Below are 22,829 nucleotides of genomic sequence, written 5' to 3' on the forward strand. Positions count from 1 at the left end.
CCCTTCCCTGTTCTCACGGGTCCAGCGGTTTGCAGACAAATCCAGGGATGTGAGCGCCCCTGCGTCTGACACAGCGCTGGGGCTGTCCTTGGGGAGCAGCTGTGCTGCTAGCTGGCTCCTCCAGGCACGTTGAAGTCCTCCCAGGCTAGCTCACCTGTGTGCGCCTGGCCTTGCCTGGCCCGTCTCCCTGCGGCCGGCTTGACTATGACCCCGCAGGCGACTGGGCCAGCCTCTGCTCACCACTGCCCCTGGCTGGAAGGATGTAAGGTCCCCGAGGGCCTGTCCATGACTCTCTCGACCATCCTGTTGAGGCGCCGTGTGTGGGGCTGCTCGGCAGGCCGCCGCCACGCCAGAGCCCCGCCACGCCAGGGCCCCCACCCCCAGCGTCCCCAGACGAACACACGGGCCGGGTGAGCCCTGGGAGGGCCGGGGCCACCCCTGCCCCTCTACTGTCCACTGTCACGTGCCAGGCGCCACAGGGCTCTGCCACTGCCCCAGCCAGGGCCCCCTGAGGACTCCAAGCCCTGAGCCGGTGGCTCCACAGGCACCCAGGCAGGCGGAGCTCTGGTTCCCCAGCCTGCTGCCGGCCCGCCTGCCGTCAGTCCTCCTGTGCCCCCTGCTGGCGGGGAGCGGGCACACAGTGGGCCTGTTCAGGAGTGGGTGCCGGGGCCTTGTTTAGACGCCGTGGGGGCTACAGCTGGGGACACAAACTTGAGTCCCCACTGGCCGGCTCAGGGCAGCTCCAGCGTGTGGCCTGGGGCGCCCCACCCCGTCCAGCAAGCACACCAAGGGCCCGAGTGGATGCCACACCCCTCCCTGCACAGAGACTGGTCAGTGCTGTGCTCTTGCCAACTGTTTATTCAGACCCTGAACAGGTGACCAGTGACATGCACGTCCCCTGGGCTCATGACAGCCTGACCTGCATTGCAACCCTGATGCTGGGCAGCTCCCAGAGGAGGGAGCCCCAGCTCCCTGGGCAAGGCTGGGCCCAGTGAACAGCGCCAGGCCCCACAGGGCTGCCAGGGGACACGTGGTGCTGAAGGGCCCAGGGCCCAGGCCCAGGGGAAAGGGGTGGGTGAGGAGCGGGGGGCAGGGACACAGTGTCCTGTGCGCCCCGGGCCAGTCAGACGTGACCCTGGCTGCCCGGTGCTGAGCGGCACAGCTGTGGGAGGCGGTGTGTGTGCGCGAGCGTGGTGGAGGCCAGGCCGCGCTCCCTGCGGCCTCCCGGCCCCCTTCCTAAGGCATTCCTGTGGCGAGCTGCTCTGCCCCTGTGCGGTCTGGGCAGCACTCAGCCCTGGGAAAGGGTCCCGGGCGTGCTCGGCGGGCCCCAGCGCCTCAGTGCTTCTGGCTGGCGAACCAGGAGAAAAAAGGGCGCGGGCGCGGGCGCGGGGCCTGGAGGACGCGCACGGTGCGGGGCGAGCGCCAGGCTTTGATGGTGGCGTCGTCGCTGGCCGTCAGCAGGAGCTCTTGCTCCTGGGGGCTGAAGACCACAGAGTTGACCACATCCTCGTGCCGCAGCTTGGCCAGGCAGATGTTGTAGTGGCGGTCCCAGATGTAGCCGTGGCGGTCCTCGGCCCCACTGGGGAGGGGACAGTGCGGTGAGCCCCGCCCCGCCCCGCCCCCAACCCCGCCCCGCCCCGCCCCGCCCCACCCAGGCATCACCCCACCACCTGGCCACGAAGTCCCTGCTGACGTCCAGGAAGATGAAGAAGCACTCGTCGTTGGGCGTGTAGGCGCGGTGCGCGCGCAGAGCCCGCTTCACCTCCCGCATGGTCTTGAGATCGAAAACCAGCAGGTCGATCTCCTCGGCGATGGGTGGCGGCTGCATGGGGTCAGCCACCACCGAGCCGCTGGGCCAGGCGCGGCTGTTCACGTACAGGTACCTGCGCCGGCACGCAGTTCAGTGCGCGCCCACGGAGCTACCCCCCGCCCCCGGGCTGCCCACAGAGGCCCACCTGTTGTCGGGGGACAGGCCCATGCCGATGATATGTCCGTGCACGTCGATGACGTGGTCCAGCGCATCGAAGAAGGCGTCGGAGCCCCGGCCCTCGCCCAGAACGGGCCCGGCTGTGGTCATCTGGTGCGGTAAGATCTGCTTGATGCCTGCAAGGAGGGCGGGGGTGGCGGCGGCGCCTCGGTACCTGGCAATTCCCAGACGGCTAGGGTTCTGCCTGCCCTGCATCCCCAGATCTGAACGTGTGTCTGCCCAGGGGTGAGTGGGGGCAGCGCTGGCCTAGAGCTGGGCCCCCGGACAAACGGAGGAAGGGGCTCTGCCCACAGGCGGGCCCGCCCCAGGCCCCTCACCGATCTGGTGCGGTGAGTAGGTGAGGCAGCCGGTGGTGAAGATGAGGAGCTTGTTCCCGGCGGCGGCCCTGCCCTGCTCCGGGGGCTTGGTGTGGCCCTGGGCCAGCAGCTTGGCCACCTTAGTCTCCAGCGTGCTCTCCGGCAGCGGGGGCTGTGCCCGGCCCTCCAGGAACCCGTCCAGGAGGCGCCGCAGGCCCTTGGCGCGGGCCGGACCCGGGTCGCTCTCCTCATCCTCGCCATCGCTGCCCAGGTCGAAGACGCGGCTGGAGTCTGTGCCGGGGGCGCCGGCGTCCAGCAGGAGGTCGGGGCTGTCGAAGCGGCTGCAGTCGGCCACCATGACGGTGCGGATGGTGCTGGCGTTGAGGTTCTGGATCTTGAAGAGCCGCTTCACCACGTTCACGTTCTCCGACTCCACGTCCTGGGGGCGGGAGCGCGGAGGTAGGCGCGGGCTGCGGGAGGCCGCGCCGGCCACAGGGCGCCCCCCGCGCGCACCTGGAAGGCGTTGTTGAGCCAGAGCACTGAGCAGGACGTGATGTCCCCGATGCGGTGCAGGTTCCCCGAGATCAAGCTGGTGTCGGTGAGCCAGCAGCCAAACACGTCGTAGGGCTTGTTGCGGACCCGGGACAGCAGGGCAAAGGTGTCTGGGGGAGCAGAGGGAAGGGGCGGGGCGGGCGGGGCTGGAGGGGTGGGGCGCAGGTGTCTGGGCAGAGGGTGGAGCGTTAGGGGCGGGGTGGTCGGGCCGCCCGCCCCCAGCCCTCTCTTACCTAGGCTGATGACCGCGATCTCGCCTGAGGAGGAGTTGTGGGGCCCTAGGAACACCCCAGACGCCAGCAGCAGCGAGTCGTCCTGGTTAAACTGGGAGAACTGGGTGTAGCTCCAGTTGTAGGGCCGCATGTCCGCGCTGTGCAGTAGCGAGATGGTCGGGTCGTTGTTCCAAATCTGCGTGTGGGGCGCCCAGCAGGCACGCCTGGTGAGCCCGGAAACCGCCATCGGGTGGGGGTCCCTTGTCTCTGGCCTTCAGACCACCCGAGGCCTGTGAGTACGTAGTGCTCCGGCGAGCTCTGGCCTAGCTGCACGCAGGGCCCCTGCTCATCTGCAGGCAGTTAGGGCCGCCCAGCCCCGGCCTCCCAGCCCGGGCGGTCGTCCAGGTTCCGACCCTCGCCGTGGGCTGTCAGCCCTGACCCTCTCCCCCCGGGGCCGCCGCCCTCACCTTCACTGTGCAGTCCTTGGAGCAGGAAGCAAACTGGTAGCCTGAGTGGGAGAAGCTGAGGTGCAGGACTTGGTCGGTGTGCTCCCGGAGCGTCTGCACCTCCACGCAGGGCACTGCGTCATAGAGGCGGCGGAACTCCTCGAACCAGGACGTGGCCGCTGTCGGGGGTGGGGGGGTCATGCTGGGGCTGCGGGCCTCAAGCCCAGGCCCTGGCAGCCGGGGGCCGCCCTGCCCACCCTCCGGGCCTGCTCCCAGGCCCAGCCCGCCGTCCCCAGCCAGCGTGAGGGCCAGTGCTGACCTGGGTGCCGAGGCACATCTCGGGCCACTTGGTAGTAGCGGTAGAACTGCTCCCTCCACAGGCACTCGTCCCTGGACACAGCCTGCCACTGGCGGCACGCCAGCCCGGCGGCCAGCACGTCGGCCGGGCCCAGGCTCAGGAAGATCTGGTAGACCAGGCTGTCTGGAAGCAGGGGTGTTTCCCCCTCGTCCATCGTGACATTCTGCCCCGGCGGCCCTGAAACACACGCACAACCCCTTAGCTGCCGGTGGGACCAGGGAGGACACTGGCCCCCAGGTCCAAGGAGAGGCACAGGAGCCCGGGGCTGAGCGGAGCCGAGCCAGCCCAGTGGGTGCTCCTCCTGCCCCACCAACTGCCCTGCTGGGCATTATATTGGACTGAGCATGTGCGGAGGGCCGGCTGGCACTGCCTGCACGGCCAAGGAGCCAAGAGCTTCCCCAAGCCCCCCTACACAGCCGTGCTCCTCGGACCCTGCACTCCTGAGGTCCCCCAAGGCCCAGTGAGTCCCTGAACACGCAGCTTCCCGGCCTGGTCCAGCTGGAGCTGGAGTGGCCGTGGGCTCGGGGGACCCACTGTCACCCCAAAAGTTCCCCTCCTCAGGAGGACAGGCTTTCTGGGTGGGGCCCTCTGACTTCCCCCCCATAGGATCCCGGGGAGACATCTGGTTGCCAGAGCTGGTGACCGCTCCGAGGCCCAGAAGGGAAGGGTCGGTGACCCCTGCGCACCATCTCTGACCTTGCTGCCCCAGGCTTCGGAGCGGTCAGCATGGGATAGAGGTCCTTCCCAGGAGAGACTCGGGGCCGGCGGGACGAGGGCCGGCCCGGCCGCCCGTCCCACACGCCGCCAGGAACACCAGCCGGCCCTGACCTCTGCCCTTTGGCCTGGGGGACCCTGCCAGGTTGACCGCAGGCCAGCGCGGAGACGGCCGGGCGGGGCGGGGCGGGAGCGGGGCCGCCCAGCGCCCCCCACCCTCCCTGAGGGGCTGCCGGGGGCGGGGCCGCGGCTCGGGCCCCGCCACCCCAGTCCCGGCGGCCTCGGCGATTCATTCATTGGCCAAGGACGCGTCCGGGGAGTTGGGGGGCCGGACCAGGGGTCGGGGCGGGGTGACGACGCTCTCCGGGCTAGGCTGTGAGGGCCCGGGCCGGGGTCCGGACGCCGCCGTGACGACGTTCCCCGGGCGGGCGCACTCACCGCGGCCGCCTCCGCCCGGATGCGCGGCCCCCGCCCCGGCGCCCGGCCTCAGCCCACGGACCCTCTTCCGCCCTTCGTCGACGCTCCGGCCGCCGCGTCTCTATGATGGAAGCCGCCAGGCTGATGCCACGAGCCCCGAGGCATCGATGACCGTCGCCGGCCGAGCGCCACCGCCCGCGTCGGCCGTTCCTGCGCCTGCGCGTCAGGACCCCGCGGCCCGGGGCGTCCTTGTGCGCCTGTGCGCGTCCGGCCTCCCCTGGAACAGCGGCCCTGGCAGCGGGGAGGGGCGGCGGCCGTGGGCGTGGCTGCGCGCGGGGCTCAGGGTCGCGGGTTCGAGACCGAGCTCCGGCGTTCCGCGGCCTCACAGGCCCTTGCTTCGCTGTGGGGAGATGAACGTGCAAAGGGGTGAGCACCCGCCGCAGTGGAAATCACCGGGTTTGTGGACAAGAGAAAGAAAGGGAAGGTCGCTCAGTCGTGTCCGACGCTGTGCGACCCCATGAACTGCAGCCCACCAGGCTCCTCTGTCCATTCATGGAGTGTACAGTTCGTCGCAGTCTCCAAGCAAGAATCCTGGGTTGCCTTTTCCTCCTCCAGGGGATCTTCCCGACCCAGGGTTCAAACCCGGTTCTCCCGCGTTGCAGGTGGACTCAGAGCCACCTGGTGGACAAAGACCAGAGGTCAACTTGGACTTTGGACACCGGACATGGCGACCGGCCCCTGCCGGGAAGCGCAGGGCCAAGGTCAGATGTCCAGGGTGAGGCTGAGTTCACTGGGAGGCTGAGTCGGGGGTTGCCTGGCCCAGGGCAGAGGTTTCTGGTGGCGGGAGCATGGGCGGACTTCCTGGGCGGGGCGGCTGGGCAGCAGTGGGCAGTGGACTCTGACCTGGGACGTGGCCGTCCTGCCCTGCGGGTCCCCTCGCCCTGCCCTGCGGGTCCCCTCGTCCTGCCCTGCGGGTCCCCTCGCCCTGTCGCCGCCATCGCCATGCTGACCCCCAGGATTGCAGCCCTCTTGACTCTGCTTCTGGCCAGCAGCTCCCTGGGTCAGCGGGTGCGGAGACCCCCGCGGCCCCCATCCCCTATCAGCACCATCCAGCCCAAGGCCAACTTTGACGCCCAGCAGGTAGAGCCGGGACGAGGTGGGGCAGGGGCCCACCCGGCTCTGCCGCCCCTCACACAGCCTGCTCCCCAGTTCTCAGGGACCTGGCTCCTGGTGGCCGTGGCCTCCCCATGTCGCTACCTGCAGGAGCAGGGCCATCGGGCTGAGGCCACTACTCTGCACGTGGCTCCTCAGGGCTCAGCCATGGTTGTCAGCACCTTCCGAAAGCTGTGAGTCCCAGCGAGGACCCCTGAGCCCACCCCAGCTGCGGCCTCACCCGGGTCGGTGTGCCCCAGCCTGCTGGGCATCCTCCCATGATGGCCGTGCCCCCAGGGATGGAATCTGCTGGGCAGTGCGGCAGCTGTACGGAGACACGGGACGCCCAGGGCGCTTCCTGCTCCAAGGTGAGGCGGTGGCCGCTGGGGGTGGGTACGGCGCTGGCGGTGGGGCTGACCCGCCGGCTCCCCACAGCCCGGGGCGCCCGCGGGCCGGTGGACGTGGTCGTCGGGGACACGGACTACCGCGGCTTTGCCGTCTTGTACCTGGAGAGGGCGCGGCAGCTGTCGGTGAAGCTGTACGGTACGTCCTGGGGCCCTGGGTCCCGGGTCTGCTGCGCCCGCAGGGCTGTTGGGTGGGTTGGGTGGGCCCTCTCCTCCCTCCCGCCTGCCCCTGCTCTTCAGCCCAAATGTGGGGACAGAACGGGACGGGGAAGCGGGGGAGCAGGGGTCAGATCGCAGCCCGAGGCACACAGCCCAGCCCCCAGAGCGCCCTGCAGGCCCCTGCCCCGTGGGTGCCCAGGAGCCCGTGTGTCCTGCACGCAGTCCGCTCGCTCCCTGTGAGCGATTCCTTCCTGAGTGTGTTTGAGCAGCGGGTCCAGGGGGCCAACCTGACCGAGGACCACACCCTGTTCTTCCCCAAGTACGGTGAGTGTCATCCCCTGCCCCTGTCTCCCCCTGGCTCGCCGCCCACCCCCCACCTCCGGCTGCCCCTGACCCCTGGCCCGGCCCCCAGGTTTCTGCGAGGCCGCGGACCAGTTCCACACCCTGGACGGTGAGCGGGCAGCTCCAGCGGGCAGTATGTAGGGGGTGGTGCCCAGGGCCCCCTCACAGCTGAGACGCGTCTGTGCTGCAGAAGTACGGAGGTGAGGCGGGTGGCCGCCACGCGCAAGGAAGGAGCCGGCCCGGAGCTGGACCTGCCACCCCTCATCCACCGCCCCCGCGAAGCTGCCCCTCCCCCGGGTGCTCCGTGGGCTCTCATTAAACGTCGCAGCCTCAGTTGCTGCCTCTTCCTTTCCACCCTGGAACCCCGCGTCTGCCCACCTGTTCTGCTTCCCTGGTGGGCTGGAGGGCGGGGGCCCACCTCCTGGTGCCGAGCCCTCCCCAGGGAGTTGGGGGTGGGGAACAGCTCCTGGCCACGGCCTAGGGCACCTGGCACCCTGCCCTCGGACCCCAGTGTCCCCTGCTCTGTCCCGTGTACTGGCGCCTGTCTCTCCTGCTCCCTGGCTCTGAGCAGGCCTGCCCCGTGGCCCCACTGGGCCGTCCTGCTGGGCAGACGCCCTGGTCTTCTCCAGAGCCTTCCCTGCAGGTCTCCCTTGCCTCCTGAGACCCCTCCTGGGAGCCAGGGCCCAGAGCCCCAGGGGCCCGTAGCCAAGGCAGGAAGGGCCCCTGGGGAGGAGCATGTGGCTTCAGGGGGTCAGGCAGGGAAACCATCCCCCATCACTTCCCGGGTCTGGGGCCCATCTGAGGCAGCTGGGAGCCTGCGTGGCCCTCACGGCCGCTCCAGGGGCAGACAGGGCCAGACAGGGCACAGGACTGGCTGGTGAACAGGACTGCCCCCCGGGGCGAGTCCGCGTGTGGCTGCGAGCAACAGGCGCCCCTGGGGGCAACCACGTCGGTGGGCCGGCAGGGGGCCCAGAGTGCCGGGGGAGGGGTGCCTGGACAGACGGGGTGGCCCCCAGGAGCCCACACCCAGGGTCTGCCCAAGGTCACCAGTCATGAGGGACCACAAGATGATCTCTAGCCTGTAGAGAAGAACTTTCTGGAAGGTGGGAGCCCTGAGGTCTGGGGACAGATGGGGGCTGGTGTCCCGCCCCCCAGCCTCTGCCTGGAGGGGCTTCTCCGCACAACCGCAGGCTGTTGGTAGAAGGTCAAGCGTGGGGATGGGGCCTCCCGCGGTCGACTGTGCGCCCTCCACACGTGGGTCCCGGCCAAGCTTCCCGGGACCCTCACCTGTGTCCCTGACAGCGGAGAGGACGCCAAAGAAAAAACCCGCGGTGCAGAGCCCTGAGAAGCAGAGACCAAAGGGCAGGAGCTCTGATGGAGCATCCGCTCCACCCCCCGCCAGGTCTGCTGGTGTGGGGGTGCCCAGCTCCGGGCCCACTGGTGAAAGCCCGCCCCCTGACCCGTCCTTTGAAGCTGCAGAGGACGTGGGCCAGTTCCAGCTGCCCCCAGGCCCGCCCGCCCGCGCTCTGATGGGCCCCGGACCTGCGCCCTGCCCCCACTGGAGGCTGGCCTTCTTCCCCCACCTCTCTCCCACCTTCTTCCCCGCACAGCAGCCCGTGGCGGGCGGGAGCCAGGCCTACGCGACGGCTGCTAGTCGTCCCCGGGGCACTGCAGGCAGCTGTGCCTGGCACACACTGCCCAGCCCGCCCCGTCCCACTGTGCCCCCCATGAGGAGGAGGGTCGGCCCTCCTCAAGAGGACTTGGGGAGACCTGAGGGCAAATGGCGGCCCCCATGCTGGGGCCACACTGGGGCAGGAGGTCAGGGAGTGGGCCTCAGCTCGGCCAAAGCCGCCCCGTCCGGGGAGACTCAGTGTCTGCCCGATGGACATCTCTGAGATGCCCACTGCGTGTCAGGCCCCTGCCCCTGGGAGCTGAAGTCCAGGGCTCGCCACTCCTGATGCTGGTGAGGCAGAGTGGGCACAGCAAGACGGACCCCCCCCCGGCCTCCCCACCTGGGCTGCAGGGAGGCCAGGCCACCCCAGGTGAGCTGCAGGCCACAAACAGGAGGGACCTCTGTCTGGTCCCTGGAGAGCAGGGTCGGAGACCCCTGGGCCCACCTCCGCGTGCCCACCTCCCTCCTCCCCCCGCGGGCCCGTCCAGACCTGGGCAGGGGGTACGGTTGCTGGGAGGAGCCCACAGCCCTCCAGGGCCCAGTGTCCACAGTGGGCAGGGACCATGTCCCTTGGTGCTGGGCTCCCAGCCAGACAGGCAGATGGGGCTGGCAGGAAGGGGAAAGTCAAAGACCCCGCCGAGCTGGGCACCTCATCACCCGGGCTGCGGCTCTGAGCTGGCAGTTCCCAGAGGCCCCCGCAGGCCTGGCCGCACGTGCCCAGGCAGGAAGGAGGGTCTGTGCCCTGAGTGTGGGCAGCTGCAGGCAGGAGGCCAGGCTCCCTAGAGCCTCCTCGGGCTTCTGGGGAAGGAAGGGTGCTCCCAGCGGGGCTGGGCTCCAGGGGCTGTGCCAGGCCTCTCGAGGGCTCCCAGGGCCCAGGCCGAGGGCAGCCCAGCCCCGCCGCAGCTCTTACACAGAGCTGGAGGCCGGGGACACCGTAGCGAGCGCTACGGCCTCAATGTTTTTTGATTTCACTAAAATGTGTAACGAGCTCTAGTTACACTTCAGGAAACGAGGTGAAGCAATTGTAGTTCTGGGTGAGTCGTTTTATATGCTCAGCCGCTCAGTTGTGTCCAACTCTGCAACCGCACAGACCGCGGCGCACCAGGCTTCCCTGTCCACCATCTCCGGAGCTTGCTCAAGCTCATGTCCGTCGAGTCGGTCACGTCCTCCAGCCACTTCATCCTCTCTCGCCCCCTCCTCCTTTTAAGTTTCAGAATCTAGGGACTTCCCTGTGCTCCAGTGGCTAACTGTGCTCCCAACGTAGGAGGCCCCGGTTTGATCCCTGGTCAGAGGACCAGATCCCACACGCTGAAACTAAAGATCCCTCGTGCCTCAACGAAAATTGAAGATCCTGGCGGCCACGAGACCCAGCACAGCCAAATACATTTTTTTTTAATTGTTTTCAAAAACTAGGTGAGGCAGTTGCAGTTCTAGATGAGTCGTTTTTACGTGTGTGCTCAGTCACGTCAGACTCTGCGGACACGTGCGACCCCATGGACTGCAGCCCACCAGGCTCCTCTGCCCCCGGGATTTCCCAGGCAAGAATGGTGGAGTGGGTTCCTATTTCCTTCTTCAGGGGACCTTCTCGACCAAGGGATCAGACCCACATCTGCAGTGGCAGGTGGATTCTTCACCACTGCACCACTGGGGAAGCCCTGAGTCGTTTTGTGTAAAGATTTTATCGGTTATAATTGAGCTTTGCCTTTTAATTGTAAGAGTTGGCTTTTTATCGGGCTTCCCAGGGGTGGTAAAGAACCTGCAGCTCAGGCCTGGGGTGGGGGAGGATCCCCTGGAGGAGGGCCTGGTGACACACCCCAGCACTCTTGCCTAGACAATCTTATCAGAAAGAGAAACCTTGAAAAGCTTAGGGAACTCTGACTGGCAGTCTTGGTCAGGGAGTCTGGAAGGGCCATGCATGCCTGAGCTGCACTGACTCGGACCCCCCCCACCCGCCCCGAGGGGATGAGGCTCCGCGTCCCAGCCTCCAGCACCGCTTCCCCACCGCGGCTGCAACACCAGCGGGCGTTTTCTGGCCACGCGGCTGGCGGGAGTTCCCAGACCAGGGACTGAACCCGGCTGTGGCCGTGAAAGCCGGGAATTCTAACCACTGGGCCACCAGGGCACTCCCTGTGCTCGGCGCTTCCCGGTGGGCACCTGCTGTCCCTGCCCCCGCAGGAGCTCCGGTGGGCAGGGGGCCAGGCCCCTGCGTGTGGGGACAGGGCCAGATGTCCCCCACCACAGAGGGGCCTCCAAGTTCCCCAGCTTGAGAGGGCTTCACGGGGGCTCACTCACCCTTCCCGCTCCCCTGCAGCAGTGTTCCTACTCTGCTGGGTGCACACGTGGAGGGGGTCGCCCTGCCTGGGGTGGGGGGGCAGGGCCTGGGGGGGAACAGGGCCTGGGGGAGACAGGGCCTGGGGGGGACAGGGCCTGGCGGGGAACAGGGCCTGGGGGGGACAGGGCCTGGGGGGGGACAGGGCCTAGGGGGGAACAGGGCCTGGGGGGGAACAGGGCCTGGGGGAGACAGGGCCTGGGGGAGACAGGGCCCACGGGGGTACAGGGCCCGGGGGGGGGGATAGGGCCTGGAGGGGGACAGGGCCCACGGGGGGACAGGGCCTGGGGGGACAGGGCCCACGGGGGTACAGGGTCCGGGGGGGAATAGGGCCTGGAGGGGGACAGGGCCTGTGGGGGGACAGGGCCCGGGGGGGGATAGGGCCTGGAGGGGGACAGGGCCTGGGGGGCGGTGGGAGCCCTGGGCCTGGGGCTCCGCTCAGGGCTGGGTTGGGGTGGAGGCCTCGCCTGGCCTCAGCCGCTGCAGGAGCTAACCGTGGCAGGTCAGGTGGTCACAGGGCCCTGGTGGGATGGCGGCACTTGGGGGCGGGCTGTCCCATCTGACACGCTGCTGACCGCTGCTCTCAGTCTCCCTGGAGGGCCCAGTGGGCGGGACGGTGGTAGGAGGAGGGCCCGGCCTGGCGCGGCAGAGTGCCCACAGCCCGAGGGGCCAGGTGCCGCCTCGGCCAGGTTGAGGATCAAGTGGGGTCAGCGGAGTAGGATAGGAGCTTTCAGAGGGGCTGGGGGCTGCCCCCCAGCTTAGGCGGAGCGTGACAGGTCCTTCGGGAGGTTAACCACCAGGTCGCTGAGGCCAGAGTCTGTGAGCAGAAGACCTGGCTAACCGGCCAGGCCCAGGGAGGTCAAGGCAGGGGGCTGAGCCCCCCAGAGCCCCCGCCCCACCCCAGGGCCAGGCCCTTCCCAGAGGAGAGGAGGCGGCCTGGGACTGAGCCAAGGCCTGAAGCCTTGGGCCCGGAGGCCAAGGGTGGGGGGAGGTGGCCCAGGGCAAGCTCGGGGGTCGAGCACAGGTCCTTCCCACGTCTGACGGAGCCCAGCACCCAGTGCCCGGCTGGAGTGGAGAGGAGGGCTCTGTCCTCCCCCAGGGGTGTCTGAGGCCACCCACGCCCTCCACAGCTGCCCTCCAGCCCCCAGGACCAGCGTGTGGGGCCGCCCCCGCCCGGCTGGCCTTCCCTGTCCCCTCCTCCCCTGCCCGCCTCCTGGGCGGTGACTCAGGTCCCCCCGGCCCTGTTCTGGCCCCACTTCGGTCTCGGGGCTGTGGAGCCGCCTGCGGGCTGGCTGCCCTGCCTGTTCCAGAGTGAGAACGCCCTGGCCCTGACCCTGACCCCTGGGTTCCCGCCTGGGACACAGCATTCTGTCCTTTGGTGCAGCTGGGCCGGCGTGGGGAGGCCCCCGGAGGGGGCAAGGGGCGGCCGAGCCCGGGAGGCTGGCTCGGGCCTCCCCGGGAGGGCTGGACCCAGTGGGCACCCCACCTGCCCCATTGGCTTCCCACGCTGTCCAGGCTGTGACCCAGATGCCCCCATCTCTGGTGGGCAGGGCCTGATTGGGCCCCGCCCCTGGAGCCCACCCCTAGCCTGGTCCTGAGGAGGACGGTGCCAGGTCACACCCCCAGGCAGGCCCATAAAGAGGTGGGCGAGCCTGAGGTCAGCAGCACCAGCGGCGCGTCCCACCCCGTCCCTGCCGGGATGGGCCCGTGGTTGGCCCTGTGGGTGCTTCTCTACCTGCCGAGAGCCCTCCAGGGCCAGAGCCCACACACCCGGGCGGCCCCCAGCTCTGTTCTGCAGAGTTTCGAGGACAGCAAGGTCAGGGCCAAGGAGGGACGGGAGGTGCCCGCCAGGCCTGGGTGCGGGGAGTCAGCCAGGCCAGGTCTCTGGGCACCCCCACCATGGAGACCCCTGGCCTCTGGCAGCAGAGAACCCTAGACTCCCCTGTAGTCCCCACCTCTCCCTGTGGAGTTGGGGGGAATATCTCAGTCCCTCTGCCCAGAGAGCCCCCCCGGCCAGCATACAGTCCCTGTGGGGCCCCCCCAGCCAGCGTCACAGTCCCTGCGAGGCCCGGGCTCTCTCGGGCTCCTGCCAGCGTGACCGAACACCGGGAGCTGTTGCCGAGTGCAGCAGGGTTCCCGGCCAGCCCGGCCCCTGCCTACCCCCGGCCCCCTGCAGTTCCAGGGGGAGTGGTATGTCCTCGGCCTGGCAGGCAACACCCACACGGTAGCAGACAGGTCCCTGCTGAGCCCTTTCACGGCGACGTTCGTGCTAAATAAAAACAACCACTTGGAAGCGGCATACGCCATGATCCGGTGAGTGAGGGGTCAGTGCCTCCGCGGCAGCTCCACCAGGGGCTCTGGCCGCACTCTCCCAGGGCCTTCCTCCTAACTTGATGTCCAGCACGAGCCGCTAACAACCTCACCCGGGTCTAGGGGGGCGTCTTCAAAAGAGGGGAGGCACGGACTAGATCACAGACTCAGGAGACCCCAGGGCTGGTGGATGCCAGGTTCCACTGGATCCAAGATCTCACACACTGTGATCAGAGACTCCTCACCCCCTCCCTCTCCTCCTCTCAGCTCTGCCTGCCCTAGACTTCCATTCAGGCAGGTTCTCCCCTCACAGGGATAAGACAGTGGCTTACACTGACGTCCTCTTCAGATCAGAATTCCAGAACAGAAGAAATATCCAGGCCGGCCTGGCCATGGTGTCTGATCGGCTCTTCTTGAGTCCTGCGTTCCCCTGGACCCGTTGCTGTGCTGTCCAGGGCGACAGGCGCTCTGCTGGACCAGCCGGGATGACTGGTTGGGGAGAGTGGGGAGGCTTGATGGACAGCCCTGGGGGTGCCCTGGGGGTGCACAGCCCCCCTGGAGACGCTGAAACCACAAGGGCTTCTTTCCCGGGGCAGCTCCTCCAGCAGGTCCCGAGGCCTTCCTCGCCCACCCACCCAGAGATCTCTTTCGCTTGGGGTTCTTGGATCCCGGCATGAGACAGGAAGCCCGGAGGCCAGCAGCGGGGCACAGAGCAGCCCCCTGCCCCAGCTCTGTGCAGGCTCAGCCACGCCAGACCCCAGCGGGGAGTCTCCAAATCCTTACCAGCTCCCGATCCCTCGGGGGGCAGGGACTCAGTGCAAACACCACCTCCAGAAGCCTCCACTGTTGCTGTCAGTCGAGTGTGTTTGCCTGGCAGGGTCAGGGCACCAGGTCCTGCCTCCCAGCTCAAATCCAGGGCCCAGCCAGAGCTCTCCCAGGCACGTCACGGCCCAGAAACACCGTCCCTCGAGCGTGTGCCTCGGGTGCATTTCGGGTGTGGTTCCAGGCCGAGGAATGGTCAGCGGGTGGACCTGATGGAGGCCACAGACGGGTGGGCCACACGGCGCCAGAGCTCCCAGGGCTGAGGTCCCCTCCACGGGGCAAAGCCCCAGGGCTGCTGGGGCTCGTGAGTGGGCCCTCCTGGTGGGTCCACCTGGGGGCAGCCCCTGGGAAAGGCCCGGCCGGGTTCTGGAACCTTCTTCCTGCCCGTCCCCCTCCCCAGGGGCCAGCGCTGTGTCACCTGGTCGTACGAGCTTATTTCGCAGTCCCAGCCTGGGACGTTCTCGGTGGATCACAGTGGAGGTGAGGGGGCGGGGGGCGGGGGGAGGAGGGGGCAGCCTGTGGGCGCTGGCGGGGAGGCCTGACGAGGCTGCCTCGCCAGAGCCCGGGGCGGACCCCGAGGAGATCCAAGTGTATGACACGGACTACGTGTCCTTCGCCCTCCTGCTCTCCAAAAAGCAGTCGGACCTGCAGAGGATCCTCAGGGTCAGCCTGCTGTGTGAGCCCCTCGCCCCAGCGCGGTCAGTCAGGGTGGGTGGGGGGCAGGGAGGCCAGTCTACGTGTGGCTGAAGCCAGGCCATGCTCCTCGGCCCCCAGGCAGAATATGGGCTATTCAGACCCAGGTGCTGGACAAGTTCGTCTGCCTGGTCCGAGCTCAGGGCCTCTCGGATGACAGTATCGTCTTTCCAGACCTGACAGGTGGGCTTCTGCACCAGCTGGCGTCTGCCCGGGGCCTCGGAGCCCTGCGGGGGTCCTGCGGGAGCCCGGCCCACACCTGTGGCCCAAGCGTGGGGTCCCAGCTACCCCAGGGTTCAGCCTGAGTCCATATTGGGGGTCTCAATGCTCCTTGGTCTCCTCCCTACCTGCGTCCCCTTCCCCGGGGCCAGCCCCTCCCCCACGGTCTCCCTTCCCCTAGGTCCCCCAGTCCTGGGTCACCCCCTCCCACTTGGGACCCCTCCCCAGGTCACCCCACCACACCTGGGTCACCCCCTCCCACTTGGGTCCCCCTTCCCAGGTCACCCCTCCCATCCGGGTCACCCCCTCCCACCTGGGTCCCCCTCCCCCGGGTCACCCCTCCACACCCGGGTCACCCCCTCCCACCTGGGTCCCCCTCCCCCGGGTCACCCCTCCACACCCAGGTCACCCTTCCTACCCGGGTCACCCCCTCCCACCCAGGTCCCCTCCCCCAGGTCACCCCCTTCCACCTGAGTCCCCCTCCCACCCAGGTCACCCTTCCACACCCAGGTCACCCCTTCCTGGGTCACCCCCTCCCACTCAGGTCCCCCCTCCCCTGGGTCACCCCTCCACACCCAGGTCACCCCTTCCCGGGTCACCCTCCCACCCGGGTCCCCCTCCCCCAGGTCACCCCCTCCCACCTGTGTCCCCCGCCTACCCAGGTCACCCCTCCACACCCAGGTCCCCTCCCCTGGGTCACCCCCTCCCCAGCCAAGTGCCCCTCCCGTCACCCCTGAGTTTCCTTCCTCTACTCTTACACATGACAGCCACATGCACATATACCACTTCACGCTTGAACATATACCACTTACACACGCATGCACACACACGTGCACAGGGAGGATGCCCTCGGGTACACACTCACTCACAAGCATGTGCACGCCCACCGCACACCCACCATGCTTGGCCACCAGGGTCTGCAGTGAGTCTGGCCCCATGGGCACTTCCCCCCAGGAGGTCAGGCTGGCAGCAGGGCAGCCCCTAGAGGTGCCTCGGCCCCCACCCCAGCCCCTGCCCCCTCCCTGCCTCCTCCCCATTCCCTCCTGAAAGCGACTGTGTGCACGTGTGTGTGCGTGTGTGCACGTGTGTGCACGATGCCAGTCTCTGTGTGTGCACGTGTGTGTGTGCGTGTGCACGTGTGTGTGTGCATGTGTGCATGATGCCAGTCTGTGCGTGTGTGCACGTGTGTGTGTACATGTGTGCACGATGCCAGTCTGTGCGTGTGTGCATGTGTGCACGTGTGTGTACATGTGTGCATGATGCCAGTCTGTGTGTGTGTGTGCATGTGTGTGTGTCTGTGTCTGTCTTGGTTTCCCTCCTGGCTCTGCCCCGTCCCCTGCGGCCTCCATCCCGAGGCTCTGTCTCTCCATCAGAGTGGTCAGTCCTGCCTGAGAAATGCTGAAAGATGAAGTCACCTCATCCCCCGCCAAACCCGGCCTCACTGCCCCACTCTCCCCGCCTCCACTCCCAGCATGAAATAAACTCACTGTGCTGGGACCTAGGAGTGTGAGCGACCGTGACCTTGGGGCAGGTGGGGAGGCACCCGGGTGGGGGCTGCCCTCAGAGCACCCATGCCCAGCCCCTGCCCACCAGGGGCATGCGCACGAGGGCGTGAATGTGTCTGCATGTCCTTGTGGGCAGTACTAGGTGGTTCCCAGGACAAGGCCCCTCATCCTCCCAGCTCCTTGCTGGGGGACCTCAGAGGCCTCCCTCTGCCCCCAGAAGGCCTGGAGGACCGGACACAGAGGCCCCAGGCTGGGGAAGGGGAGCTGGGCCTCCTGCCACTGAGGGTGCAGGGACAGGGACGCTGCAGAGCAGAGGCTGCCAGCCGGGACACCAACCTCAGTCTGAGCGCTGGGCACCACCCCTTCCTGAGTCTCTTCCCGGTGCACCCCTGGATCTACCAGCCGGGAGGTGTAGGGTGCGCCCAGGGCCGGGGTGGAACCGGCCCCAGGAGAGGGTAACAGGCATCCAGAGAGACCCTGCTGTGCCTGACCTTGGCCTCCAGGCGCATCTACCCTCAGGAGGACTCCACGAGGGGGTGGTCTAAAACTCCTCTGAAGGCAGCCCTTCCAGCATCCCTGGGCGGTGGAGCCTGGTCTCATAGACACGTCCACCGAGCAGGGTGTCGCAGAAACCAGGCGGGTTCTGGGACGGAAGCCTTCCTTGATGGCCCAGATTGACCCTGTAATAGACCCCAGGGGCACCGCGTGTGATGGCCTCCTGTGGTCACGGTTTGACGTCCCTCTGTGCATCTGACGCTCCAACAGCTCGGGTTGTCCAGGCACAAGCCTGCTCTGCCCGCCGCTGTGTCCCAGACCCCGAACGGCAGCGGCCACAGAGGAGGCCGTGAACACCTGCCTGCTGGGGGCAGGGGGCGGGCCCTGAGCGGATGGACGGACGGAGGTGGGGGGGTCAGCAGAGGGCTAGAGGTGTGCAGGTGGGTGGCTGGTGGGAGGACGGGTGGAGGAGGTGGGCGTGAGGGTGGCTGTGTTCTGACCGAGGGCTTGTGGTTGTGGGGTGCAGCCTTCCTTCCTGCGTGAGGATGGGCCTCTCCGCTGTGGACTGGCTACTGGGTGATGGTTCACAGGGTGGACCCTCCGCCGTGGTCCCTCTCTGTCCCGCTGTGTTTCTTCCTCCGTCCTTCCCCCGCTGACCCGTGGTGTTCTCCGTGGATGGGGCCATCCTTAGAGGCAGGTCTAAGCCCTCGCCGGCCTGGGGCCCGGGCCAGACAGGGGACAGCAGCTGGGTGGGGTCCAGGCCCCGGGCGCAGGCAGAGAGGTGGGGCCCCACTCGGCCCCCAGACTTCTTAACCCTGCACAGCCCTGCGGGGGCGGGGGGTGCTCCTTGGTGCCTCTGCACAGATGGGGAAACTGAGGTTCAAGGATGCTGGCCGACCCCTTGGCAGAGTCACCAGACCTCTGGCCACACGCACGCCCCTCCTGTCTGGTCAGTGGGGTGGGCCTGGGGTTCACTGTCAGCTGGGCTGGAAGCACTGCGAGGGTGGGGGTGGATAGGTGCTCCGGTCCTGAGGGGACGGAGCCGGGGTTGGGCAGAGACGGGCGCTGGAAGCATGTGTTCTGGCCTGCGGCTGGCCCGATGGTCTCCGTAGGAAGACAGAGGGGCCTGTTTAATCGTCTGAAGAGCAGTTTCCAACTCTGAGCTGCCAGGCCCCGCCCACCAGTGACCGGCAGCGCGCTGGGAGCCTGGGGGGGTGTCCCGCAGCCCCGCCTCCGGCCTGCCCTTCCCCCAGCCCCGGCCTGGCCCCGCCCTCCAGTCTGGCCCCGCCCTCCGTGCCCCGCCCTCCGGCCTGGCCCTGTCCTCCAGGCTGGGTCTCTACCTGTCCCCATGGGAGAGTGTGGGGCGATGGCCCTGCCCGGCAGGCCCAGATGGCTTGCTTTAGGCTAAAGTCAAGACGCAGCTGCGCAGGGTCACTGCAGCCGCCCCACCCCTAGCCCCGCTGGCCCGAGTGTTGCCACAGCTGTCCTGCTGGCCGTCTGTCCAGGTCATGCCCTCGGCCCATGCCACCTGCCGCCTCTCTCTGAGGCTGGCTGGACGTCCCTCCCTACATTCTGGGTGGCTCGGTTACCAGCCTGTCCCCAGGACGGGTCAGTATCACCTGGAACCCTACCTCTACCCTCTGACAAGCAGAAACCCTGTAAAGTCAAAAGCGGGGGCCTGGGGCCAGGGACACAGGTGGGTCGAGCCAGTCCCTGGGCTCAGACTCGTTGGCACCTGAGCCTTTAGAGGCATGAAGATGTCAGAAGACCCCAGTGCCCTGGGGAGCTCAGCCCCTTGGTTCTCTCAACCAAGCCCCCTGCAGGCAGGGCAGTGTGGCGGCCGCATGCCAGCAGGGCCAGACGTGGGCGAGGGCCCAGACCAGGCCCCGACTCCGGCCATGGGATTCTAATCCTGCTGGCCGGGTGGACACACGGGCCCTGCTGAGCTGTGGCTGTGACGTTGGTTGGTCCAGGAACCCGGGATTCAGCGCAGTTCTATTTCCCAGGTCTCTGGGGCCCCTGAGGGCGGTGACATGGCTGGGAGGACAGAGCTGCGTCTGGGTCTGGGTGGCCGCAGTGACCACCCTGGCCCCTGGGGGACCGTTTCAGGGAGAGCAGAGGGCCCTTGAGGTCTCAGGACCCTTTGAGGCCCCATGTGTGCAACTGGGCTTGCTGGGGTCTGACCACTTGAGGGGGGACAGGGCAGGGCAGCCAGAGGGACAGCTGCATGACCGTGGGGCCGGGGAGAGGGCACAGGGCGGGACCATGGGCGGTTGACCCCCATCACCTTCCCTAGTGAGGAAGCCACAGTTCCCACCTGTGGTGGGGGAGGGCTGGGGCCATGCTGAAACACGGGCTCCACCTCCTCGGCCTTGCCCAGGCCCCCCGCACACACATCACATGCACAGCACACACACACACACACACACACAGCACATGCAGGCGCACACATGCCCCCTGCTCACGTGCCCACACGGCTCTTGTTCCTGGTAACTTGGGGGCACCAGCTGTGAGGTCTGAGGCCTGCAGCAGCCCCGCCACAAAAACGAAGAAGAGTCTGACACGCGCTGCACCAGCGTGAACCCCGAGGACACTGGGTAAAAGGCCAGACACGAAACGACGCAGAGCGTGTGGCTCCGTTTACACGAAGCGTCCAGAACAAGTGGGCCCACAGACAGTGGAGCGGTGGCTGCCAGGAGCTGGGGGCGGAGCGGCTAGGAAACCCCACGTGGCTTCAGAGTGCGGGCTGGAATCCAGGAAGACCAAGGCTGGCTCGGGGCGGGGGTGCTTCTGGCCCCACCCGGACCTCCTGAGCGCATCACTAACAGCCAGTCATTTAATCGCCTGCATGATGCAGCCTCCCCAGACCCCGCCAGTGAGGTCCGGAGAGGTCCGGTTGGGTGAACGTGCAGAGGTGCTGGGAAGGCAGTGCACCCCGGCCATCGGCCGATTCCACCTGTACCTTCAGGATACACTGCAAATAGCAAGTGAGCCGTGGGCCTGCTCGTGTGGGCTGCAGCAGCTAGTACTGAGCCCCAGGAAGGGGTCCCGGGAGCCCCTGATTACAGCTGGTGAGGTGGTGGCGTCCGATGTGTGGGGACAGCCCTGTGGGACGGAGCCCTTGGTCTGTGGGGTCTGCACTGACGCTGGGGAGTTAGTGTCAAAATCAAACTGTGGGACACCCAGCTGGTGCCAGAGAACCAGAGAACTGGTTGGGGTGGAAACCGCCACATTTGCTGTCAGAGTGCTGTCTGTAGAAACGGCTCAGAGCTGCGTGCTCGGGTGAGGCTGCTGGGTCCTAGGAATCCCACGTCTGGAGTGCATAGACGCTGCCCACAAACATGTACATGTACGCACACACACATATATACATACATGTGTACACGCAGCAAAACCTGCGCATGCACGCACACAACTACACACACACACACACGTAAATATATTGCTGCTCAGCCGCCCAGTCGCGTCTGCCTCTTTGTGACCCCGTGGAAAAAACAGGTGGGAAAGACATAAAGCACCAAGTAAGAAAGTACATTTAAATCCCAATGTAAGTTGTTACATTAAATAAAGTTATGTCTTAAAAGTCTCATCAGACAACATTTTTTCTTAATTGATTTATTTCTGGCCGTGCTGAGTCTTTGTTGCTGCCCAGGCTTTCCTCTGGTTGCGGGGAGCAGGGTCCTCCTCTTGTGGTGCCTGGCTGCTCGCTGCAGCGGCTTCTCTTGCTGCGGAGCACGGGCTCTGCCGTCTGTGGGCTCAGTGGCTTTGGCACATGAGCTGAGTCGCTCCATGAACCAGGGATCCAACTCATGTCTCCTGCACGGGCAGGTGGATTCTTTCAGGGAAGCTCCCAGACAGGATTTTTTAAAAATGCATCATAGGCTGTTTTATGAGAGAAACATTTAAGACAAAAGGGTAAATAAATGTTAGGAGGGAAAAAAAGAAAAACAAAAACAAAAAAATATTAGGAGGTAAAGGAAAAAGATTCCCTAGGTTAATACCAGTCCAGTGAAAGTTATACTAATATCAGACAAAGAAGACTTTAGGACATAAGAATTACTAGTGACGAAAGGGTGATTTCATAATGACAGTGGAATCAAGAACATACAAGAACTTTCCATTTGTATGAAGTTAATAATATGGCCTCAAAATAACAAAAGCAAGAAATAACAGAACCACAGGAGACACAAAGCCACAACCCTTGTGGGACTTTACAGACCTCCCTCCGCGGATGACAGTCCTGGCTCGGGGGGCCATCCAGGACATGAGGTCTGAATGACAGGGTGTGGAGAGGGCACTGCACTCACCAGCCACAGGTCGTACCTTCGCCCCAAGGACACAAGGAGGTCTCCCGACAGCTTTTCTGAGGTGAAACGGACATGCAGCAAGCTGAGCACATTTCTGGGGACAAGTTGATAAGCTTGTAAATGTGTGTGTGTCCAGGAAACCGTGGTGATGAAGCTGAGTAAGTGAGTCTGTCACCTCAAAAGTTTCCCTGAGTCCCTCGCCCCACAGGCATGGCTGTTATCACAGGTGAGTTTGCATTTTCTAGTCTCATCTCAGTGGAAACACACAGAGCAAACGCTTTTATTGCCTTCCTTCACTGAGAAAAAATGAGCTTGTGATGCATCCACATGGTTGCTTGAATCAATGGTCCATCCCTTTTTGTTGCTGAGAGATGGGCATACCAGACCACCTGACCTGCCTCCTGAGAAACCTGTATGCAGGTCAAGAAGCAACAGTTGGAACTGGACAGACTGGTTCCCAATTGGTAAAGGAGTACACTAAGGCTGTATATTGTCACACTGCTTATTTAACTTATATGCAGAGTACATCTTGTGAAATGCTGGGCTGGATGAAGCACAAGCTGGAATCTCGTGGAATATTGGAATATTGCTGGAAGAAATATCAATAACCTCAGATACGCAGGTGACACCACCCTTATGGCAGAAAGCAAAGAGGAACTGAAGAGCCTCTTCATGAAAGTGAAAGAGGAGAGTGAAAAAGTTGGCTTAAAACTCAACATTCAGAAAACTAAGATCATGGCATCTGGTCCCATCACTTCATGCAAATAGATGGGGAAACAGTGGAAACAGTGATAGACTTTGTTTTCTTGGGCTCCAAAATTGCTGCAGATGGTGACTGCAGCCATGAAATGAAAAGACTCATGCTCCTTTGAAGAAAAGCTATGACCAACCTAGACAGCATGTTAAAAAGCAGAGACATTACTTTGCTGACAAAGGTCCATCTAATCAAAGTCATGGTTTTGCCAGTAGTCATGTATGGATGTGAGAGTTGGACTATAAAGAATGCTGAATGCCAAAGAATTGATGCTTTTGAACTGTGGTGTTGGACAAGACTCTTGAGAGTCCCTTGGACTGCAAGGAAATCAACCAGTCAATCGTAAAGGGACTCAGTCCTGAACAGTCATTGGAAGGACTGATGCTGAAGCTGAAGCTCCAATACTTTGGCCACCTGATGGGAAGAACTGACTCACTGGAAAAGACCCTGATGCTGAGAAAGATTGAGGGCAGGAGGAGAAGGGGATGACAGAGGATGAGATGGTTGGATGGCATCACTGACTTGATGGACATGAGCTTGAGCAAGCCGTGGAAGTTGGTGATGGACAGGGAGGCCTGGCATGCTGCAGTCCCTGGGGTCGAAAAGAGTCGGACACAACTGAGTGACTGAACTGAGTGCTTAACCTCGCAGATGTACCAAAAGTCGGTCATACATCTGCCCACT

General features: G+C 65.4%; 3 protein-coding genes across 9 annotated transcripts; 2 read left to right on the forward strand and 1 right to left on the reverse strand.

The window, feature by feature from the left end:
* Positions 1-840: 840 nt before the first annotated feature.
* FBXW5 (F-box and WD repeat domain containing 5) lies at positions 841-5,198 on the reverse strand. 3 transcript variants are annotated; one of them, XM_019971159.2, is made up of 9 exons: positions 5,004-5,198; positions 3,813-4,028; positions 3,515-3,672; positions 3,069-3,243; positions 2,797-2,945; positions 2,305-2,722; positions 1,956-2,103; positions 1,671-1,883; positions 841-1,579 (listed from the first exon to the last, which is right to left on the reverse strand). In XM_019971159.2, the coding sequence occupies exons 2-9, from the start codon at positions 4,003-4,005 to the stop codon at positions 1,336-1,338; spliced, it is 1,698 nt and encodes a 565-aa protein (XP_019826718.2). In that variant the 5' UTR covers positions 4,006-4,028; positions 5,004-5,198; the 3' UTR covers positions 841-1,335. The 3 variants fall into 3 exon arrangements, with proteins under 3 accessions (XP_019826718.2, XP_070655786.1, XP_019826717.2); XM_070799685.1 differs by lacking the exon at positions 5,004-5,198 and adding an exon at positions 4,538-4,970; XM_019971158.2 differs by lacking the exon at positions 5,004-5,198 and adding an exon at positions 4,548-4,687.
* An 83-nt stretch (positions 5,199-5,281) lies between these two features.
* Positions 5,282-7,372, forward strand: C8G (complement C8 gamma chain). Of its 2 annotated transcripts, XM_019971160.2 has the most exons (8): positions 5,282-5,743; positions 6,035-6,122; positions 6,192-6,328; positions 6,432-6,502; positions 6,570-6,677; positions 6,920-7,021; positions 7,110-7,148; positions 7,230-7,372. In XM_019971160.2, the coding sequence occupies exons 1-8, from the start codon at positions 5,535-5,537 to the stop codon at positions 7,241-7,243; spliced, it is 768 nt and encodes a 255-aa protein (XP_019826719.1). In that variant the 5' UTR covers positions 5,282-5,534; the 3' UTR covers positions 7,244-7,372. The 2 variants fall into 2 exon arrangements, with proteins under 2 accessions (XP_019826719.1, XP_019826720.1); XM_019971161.2 differs by lacking the exon at positions 5,282-5,743 and having other exon boundaries at positions 5,811-6,122.
* Positions 7,373-12,666: 5,294 nt separating this feature from the next.
* On the forward strand, positions 12,667-16,739 carry LCN12 (lipocalin 12). Of its 4 annotated transcripts, none has more exons than XM_070799694.1 (6): positions 12,667-12,856; positions 13,217-13,353; positions 14,573-14,652; positions 14,732-14,835; positions 14,947-15,048; positions 16,458-16,739. In XM_070799694.1, the coding sequence occupies exons 1-5, from the start codon at positions 12,740-12,742 to the stop codon at positions 15,043-15,045; spliced, it is 537 nt and encodes a 178-aa protein (XP_070655795.1). In that variant the 5' UTR covers positions 12,667-12,739; the 3' UTR covers positions 15,046-15,048; positions 16,458-16,739. The 4 variants fall into 4 exon arrangements, with proteins under 4 accessions (XP_070655795.1, XP_070655793.1, XP_070655792.1 ...); XM_070799692.1 differs by having other exon boundaries at positions 12,673-12,856; positions 14,732-14,848; positions 16,458-16,675; XM_070799691.1 differs by lacking the exons at positions 14,573-14,652; positions 14,732-14,835; positions 14,947-15,048; positions 16,458-16,739 and adding an exon at positions 13,664-14,135 and having other exon boundaries at positions 12,740-12,856.
* Positions 16,740-22,829: the final 6,090 nt, after the last annotated feature.

This window comes from Bos indicus, chromosome 11 (assembly GCF_029378745.1).
Source record: "Bos indicus isolate NIAB-ARS_2022 breed Sahiwal x Tharparkar chromosome 11, NIAB-ARS_B.indTharparkar_mat_pri_1.0, whole genome shotgun sequence".
Classification (NCBI taxonomy): domain Eukaryota; kingdom Metazoa; phylum Chordata; class Mammalia; order Artiodactyla; family Bovidae; genus Bos; species Bos indicus.